This window comes from Pan paniscus, chromosome 9, assembly GCF_029289425.2.
Source record: "Pan paniscus chromosome 9, NHGRI_mPanPan1-v2.0_pri, whole genome shotgun sequence".
NCBI lineage: Eukaryota > Metazoa > Chordata > Mammalia > Primates > Hominidae > Pan > Pan paniscus.
In genome coordinates this window covers 20,942,124-20,951,314 of record NC_073258.2, presented here as the reverse complement: position 1 = coordinate 20,951,314, position 9,191 = coordinate 20,942,124, and the positions used below count along the sequence as shown (strand labels likewise).

At 43.8% G+C, this 9,191-nt stretch overlaps 1 protein-coding gene across 1 annotated transcript in view; it reads left to right on the top strand.

Annotated features, from left to right (window-relative positions):
* Positions 1-5,775: 5,775 nt before the first annotated feature.
* Positions 5,776-9,191, top strand: part of SPTY2D1 (SPT2 chromatin protein domain containing 1) — a 29,378-nt gene continuing 25,962 nt past the window's right edge. The window contains exon 1 of the mRNA XM_003818253.6: positions 5,776-7,215. Coding sequence (XP_003818301.2) covers positions 7,156-7,215 — 60 coding nt within the window. The 5' untranslated portion in view covers positions 5,776-7,155. The remainder of the gene's footprint in view (positions 7,216-9,191) is intronic.

Here is a 9,191-nt window from a genome sequence, read left to right as displayed (position 1 = left end):
TCAATTAATAAGACTGCAAAATCAAGACATAGCAAACAATAAAGATACTATTTAGACATGTCAAATTTGAATAAGAGGGAAGCATCAAGAGGACTTGAGAATGGTTGCCTCTGAGGTGGCAACCTGGGGAATATAGGGTGGGGAGGGATAGAATACTCCTAAAAATAAGTTTTTTGTTTGTTTCGAATTTTTTGGGTGTTTTTTGTTTTTGTTTTTTTGTTTTGTTTTTTTGAGACAGAGTCTTGCTCTGTCACCCGGGCTGAAGTGCAGTGGCACAGTCTTGGCTCACTGCAACCTCTGCCTCCCGGGTTCAAGTGATTCTCCTGCCTCAACCTCCAAAGTAGCTGGGATTACAGGCGTGTGCCACCATATCCAGCGATAATCCCAGCTAATTTTTGTATTTTTAGTGGCAACGGGATTTCACCATGTTGGCCAGGCTCAAACTCCTGACCTCAATTTATCCGCCTGCCTCAGCCTCCAAAAGTACTGGGATTACAGGCGTGAGCTACCATGCCTGGCCCACTCAACCAACTGTAAACCAGAAAATGTTTAAATTTACCTATAGCCTGGAAGCACTGTCTCCCCACTTCCCCACCCTCTGCCCACTTCAAATTGTCCTGTCTTTCTGGACCAAACCAATGTATTTCTCAAATGTATTTGATTGATGTCTCATGCCTCCCTAAAATGTATAAAATCAAGCTGTACCCCGACCACCTTGGGCACATGTTCTGAGGACCTCCTGAGGACTGTGTCATCATGGGCCATGGTCACTCGTGTTTGGCACAGAATAAATATCTTCAGATATTTTACAGAGTTTAACTGTTTTTGTTGACATACTTAGTAAAAAATAAAATAGGTTTGCCCAGAGTCAAACCATAAAGAAAAAAAAGTTTTTAGGCAGGGTATGGTGGCTTATGCCTGTAATCCCAGCACTCTGGGAGGCTGAGGCGGGAGGATCACAAGGTCAAGAGATGGAGACCATCCTGGCCAACATGGTGAAACCCTGTCTCTACTAAAAGTACAAAATTTAGTTGGGCGTCGTGGCATGAGCCTGTAACTCCAGCTACTTGGGAGGCTGAGGCAGGAGAATTGCTTGAACCTGGTAGGAGGAGGTTGCAGTAAGCCAAGATCATGCCACTGTACTCCAGCCTGGCCACTGAGCAAGACTCCATCTCAAAACAAACAAACAAACAAACAAAAAAACGGAATTAAAACATTTTTTATTCCCTTAAAAAGGATTGTAGACCCTAGGCATTATGTCTACTGTTTGAGGGATATGTTGTTCCTGCCTGATTTAGGCTTGGATGGAATAGTTTCTTTGACTTAATCATGGGAAATGGTGATTAAATTATATTAATTAGGTTATAGCCAGGGGTTGGTGGTGCTACCCTAGAGTTTGGGAATGGGGTCCATCCCACCCAGATGGAATTTCTGCCGTATGATGGGAGAGACAGTGAGATTGATGCCAAAGAAATCAAAATACCCACTGCAGATGTGAACAATTTAAAGAAGAAAAAAGCCCAAAAAATTATCAAGTAGCATAAGAAAAGATGCTAGCTGGTAATCAAGGATATGCAAAATAAACAACGAGATATTTTTCACCCATGAAATTGACAAAAATTTAAGTTTAATAATATCCAGATCTGATGAAGTATAGAGAAAAGGGTGCTCCAATAGCTCCAATATATTGTTGGTGGGAATCTAAATTGGTATGCCCTTTTTGGAGGACAACTTGGTAGTAGCTATTAAAATTTGAAATGTACATACCTTCATCCCCCCAATCCAATTTCTAAGTATCTAAATATCTAACACAGGGAAACATGATCAGTATTTGCACAAAAAAGCATGTGCAAGGACATTCATGGCAGCATTGTTCATGATAATAAACATTTTTAAGCAGCCTTACAATTCATTAATAGTCCTGTGGTTAAATAAACTATGTTAAATACATACTCTGGGCCAGGCACAGTGGCTCACGCCTGTAATCCCAGCACTCTGGGAGGTCGAGGCCGGTGGATCACTTGAGGTCAGGAGTTTGAGACCAGCTGGCCAACATGGTTAAACCTCATCTCTACTAATAATGCAAAAGTTAGCCGAGCGTGTTGGGGGCCGCCTATAATCCCAGCTACTCGGGAGGCTGAGGTGGAAGAATCGCTTGAACCCAGAAGGCTGAGGTTCCAGTGAGCCGAGATCCTTCCACTGCACTTCAGCTTGGGTGACAGAGCCAGACTCCATCTCAAAAAAAAAAAACAAAAACAAAAACAAAAAAAAAGTATGGAATATGATATGATGCAGTAGTTATACAAAACAAAGTAGATCAATTTGTACTGACGTGAAAACAGCTATAAGACATATTTTAAATTGAAACAAGAGAAAACCCAAGTTACATATTGTCTGAATCTGCTATGGCTGCCATAACAAAATACCACAGTCCAGTGGCTTAAACAACAAAAATTTACTTTCTCACAGTTCTGGAGGCTACAAGTCTACGATTAAAGTGTCAGCATGGTTGGTTTCTTCTGAGACCTCTTTGCTTGGCTTACAAATTGCTGTTTTCTCATTGTGTCCTCACATGGCCTCTTCTCTGGGCATGTGCAACTCTGGTGTCTCTTCCTTTTCCAATAAGGGCTCCAGGTCTATTGGATCAGGGCCCCATCCCAATGACCTCATTTAACCTTAATTACCTCTTTTTTTTTCCTTTTTTTTTTTAAGACGAAGTCTGGCTCTGTGGCCCAGACTGGATGGAGTGCAGTGAGGTGATGTTGGCTCACTGCAACCTCTACCTCCCAAGTTCAAGCAATTCTCCTGCCTCAGCCTCCTGAGTAGCTGGGACTACAGGTGTGCACCACCATGCCTGGCTAATTTTTTAATTTTTAGTAGAGATGGGTTTTCACCATGTTGGCCAGGCTGGTCTCGAACTCCTGATGTTGGGTGATCTACCCACCTTGGCCTCCCAGAGTGCTGGGATTACAGGCATAAACCACCACACCCGGCCCTTAATTGCCCCTCTATTTATTATTATTTTTTTAGAGATGTAGTCTTGCTCTGTCACCCAGGCCGGAGTGTGCAGTGGCGCCATTTCAGCTCACTGCAACCTTTACTTCCCAGGTTCAAGCGATCCTTGTGCCTCAGCCTCCCATGTAGCTGGGACTACATGCCTGGCTAATTTTTGTATTTTTAGTACAGATGGGGTTTTACCATGTTGGCCAAGCTGGTCTCAAACTCCTGACCTCCAGTGATCAGCCTGCCTCAGCCTCCCAAAGTGCTGGGATTACAGATATGAGCCATCATGCCCGGCTTTAATTACCTCTTCAGAGGCCCTGTCTCCAAATATATTCACATTGGGGGTTAGGGTTAGGGTTTCAATACATGAATTTTGAGGGGACCACAATTCAGCCCACAGCACATATACATATGTATGTGTGTGTATTTCTATAAATAAACCAAGGACACACAACCAAGTTACATGTTTTCAAAGATACATATCCTAGATTTATATTGATATGCTAATATTATATGTTCTATGTATCCTACATATATATAGTACATTTATATATGTACATTATATATTGTACATTAGGCATAATTTTGTGTACACGAACATCTCAGAAGCACACTCAGCAACTTTATATGGTAATATCCTCTAGGGAGGGGGATGAGATTGAGGGAGGCTGATGGGAGCTTTATGTTATTTTTTTGTTTGAAAATTTTTTACATCAAACCTTATATTCAAATACTGTGCCATACATCAAAAAGTACAAAACAGAAACTTGCCTAAGGACACACAGCCCTTCCACAGCAGAGCCTGGACCTGCGGTTGGCAAAGACCCAGTTCATTCCATTCTTTCTGGTTCACACTACCCGAGTTTACCTTTTTACCAACAGCCTCTACCCACCACCCTGGTTATTGCATATCACTCGCCTTTTCTTCATCACCAAGTATCCTGAAGTATCACACTCACCTGTCCTTCCTCATGCCCAGAGTCTCACTGTCACCCAGGCTGGAGTGCAGTGGTATGATCTCGGCTCACTGCAACCTCCATCTCCCGGGTTCAAACGATTCTGCTGCCTCAACCTCCCAAGTAGCTGGGACTACAGGTGCCCACCGCCATGCCCAGCAAATTTTTGTATTTTTGTAGAGACAGGGTTTTGCCATGTTGGCCAGGCTGTTCTCGAACTCCTGACCTCAGGCAATCCGCCTGCCTCGGCCTCCCAAAGTGTTGGGATTACAGGTGTCAGCCACCTCGCCCGACCTTCACTTACTTTTCTGACCTTTATTTCCTAGCATTCTCCTAAATACACCCACTACTTGTTCTTTCAACCCTTTAATATGCTTTTCACACTCTCTAAATGTAATGTTGTAGCTGGAATTCCAACACTTCTAGAGTTGCCAGATAAATACAAGACACCTAAAGTTGAATTTCAGATAAACAACAAATGATTTTTGGTGTATGTCTTTCCAATTTAACTGGATGGGCTGGGCACGGTGGCTCATGCCTATAATCCCAGCAATTTGGGAATCCCAGACGGGCAGATTACCTGAGCTCAGAAGTTCAAGACCAGCCTGGGCAACATGGTGAAACCTCGTCTCTACAAAAAATAAAAATTTAACCAGGTGTGGTCGCATACACCTGTGGTCCCAGCTACTTGGGAGGCTGAGGTGGGAGGATGGCTTGAGCCCAGGTCGAGGTTGCAGTGAGCCGTGATCGCACCACCACACTCCAGCTTGAGTGACAGAGCAAGATCCTAACTGGATGTCCACATTTTTATTTGCTAAATCTAGCAACGCTATTCCCCACACTTTGTATCCCTAATACAGTTAGCACTTTCTGTTTTACATAATTGTTACTTGTGTTCACACAAGAATTAAAAGTTCTGATCAGGCAGGCAGGATATGGGTCATCCATAAGGTTGGGCACACAGTAGTAGTTTCCCAGGAAGTATTTGCTGAACTCAATGATAGAATGTTTTACAAGGATACAGGAAAATTGCTCCTCTCATTCCTTACCTCATTCCCACCTCCAGCAGTTGTTCTTGATTTTGACTAACTAGGTATTAGTTACCTAATCCAAGCCCTTTTACATTATAACTCCATGTACATAGACTTGTACCAGTTCAAATGGGCTAACTGAAATATAGAGTCTGGTTTGGGTAATCTAAGGTTCTAGTCTTGGCTCTCCGATTGACTAATGGTACAGTATAAGTCTAATTTCATCTCTTCAAGCTTCAGCTTTTCATCTATAAAACAGTAACAGGAAATGCCTTATACAACACTCATGATTAAGTCAGATAATCCAGGTCAAGCACTAAGCATATAGTAATGGCTCAATGTATGCTAAGTACTACAATATTGAATCTTGGGAGCTTTCCACTTATTGATTCATTAATTTGGTCAAAAAATCTTTGTTGCAGCTTTTATGTGCATTAGCAGGGAACTGTGCTGGTGATGGAAATAGTGATGGGTAAAATAGGCTTATGCCCATTTTCATAGCTCTACCTATCACAGATATAGCCAATAGTTTAAAAAAAAAAGAACAAATATGTAATTACAAACCGTAAAATGTTGCATGAAGGGAAATACTGGGGGGCTCTAAGAATTTATAAAAGGGGCCCTGAGATAGCTCAGGAAGAGCTTCCCTGAGAAATGATGGTTGACATTAATTGAAAACACCATATGCCAGTGTATTCGTTTGCTAGGGCTGCCAATAACAAAGTACCACAGACTAGGTGGCCTAAACAACAGACATTTATTGTCTTAACAATTCTGGTGGCTAGAATTCCATGGTCAAGGTGTGGTTACCTTGAGGTCTCTCTCCTTGGTTTGTACATGGCTGTCTTCTCCCGGTGTTTTCACAAAACGATGTAGGAAAGAAAGGCTAATCGATAATCAGAGGAACAAACGCAGCTGCCTGTTATGTAGCTCAGGTTCCATAATGACATTCTTTTAAGGCGCAAGATAACTTAAAGTTCCAACAGCTTTGATTTTGAATTACGTTCGCAGCATTAAACCATCAAAGAGTAAGACTCAGCAGCTTTGTCTAGCATGTTTTAACAGCTTGACATATTTACATACTGTATCATTCTCACCCGTCTTAAGTGTACGATTTTTAGTACATGTATAGTGCAACCATCCCCACTATCCAGTTTGGAGGCATTTCCATCTCACCGAAAAGATCCCGAGTACCTGTTTGCTATCAATCCCCAGGCGGGTTCCCACTTGCAGACCCAGGTTTGCCTAATTATTTTCAGTGTTTTTGCTAAGTCGAAATGACCTTACAGATCCAAGATAACTCTCCAAAGGAAGTCAGGACTAGGATCCCAATGAATATGAATATGAAGCATATGTTCATCAGTACACCAAAGTTATGTCAAGGCTGGGTCTGTATGTGAGAAATTCCTTAATCCATTGCCTGAGCAAAAACACAGGTTGGCTGCTCCACATAAAACTTATTTTCTAAACGGGGCAAAAGAAGTAAGCGCGTGCCCCCATCCCCGGCACGCGTGCATCTGAGTAGGAGGTAAGCGCACGGCATGTGGCCGAATTTGATGAGTAATGTGCATCCAAGACAGGACCACGGCGCTGCTGTGTGCGCCTGCGCAGCTTCGCGAGCACCTGGACACAAGTAGCCCAAACCCCGGCTCGAGATCCGTCTGTTCAGCTGTTGTGGCGCCGCCGTTTTGGATCTAAGCGCCTACCCGTGACACCCAGAGAACCCAGGCCTGGCAAGTAAACCCTCTACCCCCTCACTTTCTCTACCCAGCGCTCACAAGAAGCAACAAGATGACAAGACCGCGCGCCCGGGCCACCAGGGAAGCCCCTCTCTCGCTTAGCCACACCCCCTTGGTTGCTAAAATGCCTAGTCCCTGCCCCTCGGGCCGACGCCAGCAGCCACGTATCACGTTTGTACGTGTCTCGGCCTAAAAGCGGAAGTTACGCAGGGACTCGCGAGCGCTGTGGCGGCCCTGAAAGGATATAGGCCGTGGAGGGAAGGGGGCGGGCAGACGGCATAGGAAGGCGCCGGAAGTGGTCCCGCAGAGGCGGGGTGGGAGTGGGGCTGCCGAGGCAGTGCATTTGGCTGTAGCTGGGCGCCTCGGTTAGGTGCGCTGTCAGTCCTTTCCGAGTGCCTGGCCCAGTCTCTCCCGCCTCGGCCCAACATGGACTTCAGAGAAATTCTCATGATAGCTTCCAAGGGACAAGGTGTCAACAATGTGCCGGTAAGTAGCAGCTGGGGCATCAATGTAGGGGACCCTAGTCTTCCAAGTTCGGAATGTGTGTGGCCCATGAAACTTCTAGGCAGCCGCCTATCGGCTCCGGGAGAGGAAAGACCCGGACGCCTTATTTCCTTTTCTTGGGTTTATACTCTTGGGAACTCGGGAGAAAGGAGCTTGGGACGAGACGCGGGAGCCTTCCTGTGAATGGGTTTCGCCAGCTTATTTACCCCTGCAACAGGGACTTTGCGGTTTGGGTGTTGTAGCTAGAATTGCGTGAAAGCCGTGAGTGAGCTGTGCCTGGCACGCGGTGGATTCTAGCTCTGGTAGTTTTTGGCTTCCACATAAACTTCAGCTCAGAGATTGGGAAGGAAATATGTATGTAAGGGAGTTAGGGGGTTTGGGGTCCTTGGCTTGATAGCTTTTTGGCTGGCTTCTCATCGATCTTCAAGTCAAACGTTTAGCGATTTCTTGAAAGAATTCTCTGACTCGGCCCCACCCACTCAGCCACCGAGGTGATTAAATTATCACCTCCCAGGGGATGGGTATCATCTTTTGGGAAGAGAAGGTTAGCAGATTCCACGAAATCCTTGGCCAACAGAATAGGTGAGCTAGTTTCAGCTTCTGTTTACTTGTAGCCTTCCAGATTTCAGTCTTTGTTTAAAATCTAGGTCCCATTTGCTCAGTAGATGTTTGTCAATTCGCTTACAGTCGCAAGAGCGGTGTAAGAGTTAAATGGTAAAGTGGTGGAGAGCGCCTGGTTTCTGGGGGTTGTGGCTGTTTTGCATAAGCTAATCATTTCCAGATTTTCAGATGGTACCCACAGCACAGCTGTAAACCGATAAGTTGCATGGTGATGCCTGCGGTTTGAGCAGTGAGGTGTAGAACTAAAACGGCTCTGAAAGTCAATTCAGCTAGAATTTATTGAGCTCCGACGAAGTGCTCTGCATTTCCTAGATATTCGTATATTGCAATATTCGTTTTTTTCTCTTCTGCAGCTTTTTTTTGTCTTCTGAGGCTAGTTCATTCTTTTATCCCTTTGAAAATATTGATCTGAAAAAGGTCTATATTTATGTTTATAAATATATGTATATATACACACACACAGCCATCCGTTATCCCAAGAACTCTGAATAACCATTCCTCTAAGCCGTGAGTCATAAGCTTTGCATGTTGAAGGTATAGACTCAAACCTTTGAAACCCAGATCAACAGATTTACTTTCCAGAAGCATCTGTAAATTTTCCAGATGAATCAATAATGGGTCTAGTAACCATTCATCTTTGCATAATTTGGTCTGTATTTCATTCTAGATCTTACTGAATTTCAGTAAAGTTCAAAGATAGTACTAGCTTTGATGCCCAGTACTGTTCTATGGAAGAATCAGAACTAAGTCATTTCTTATTCTGAAAGCCAGTAGCTACTGGGAGAAAAGCAGACAGATAATCGTAAAGCAGAAAATTTCAAAATATGTGTATATGTCATAATATATGCATTATCTATGATTGGAATAACAGAAGAATCAAAAAGGGGAAAAAATAATTTAAAATTTAATAGATGGTCGGGCGCAGTGGCTCAGGCCTGTAATCCCAGCACTTTGGGAGGCCTAGGCGGGAGAATCACCTGAAGTCAGGAGTTTGAGACCAGCCTGACAAATATGATGAAACCCCGTCTCTACTAAAAATACAAAAATTAGCAGGGCATGGTGGTGTGCGCCTGTAATCCCAGCTACTTGGGAGGCTGAGACAGAATTGCTTGAACCCAGGAGGCGGAGATTGCAGTGAGCTGAGATGGTGCCATTGCACTCCAGCCTGGGCAACAAGAGCAAAACTTCATTTCAAAAAAAAAAAATTAATAGATAATATAGCCATATATTTTATGAATCATGCATTCTCTGACCTCTCCCCGCCAAAGCTAGTAAGCCTAGAAGTTTGATTTAGTTACCAGCATTATAATTCTTATCTTTTTATGTGGAATTAAAGT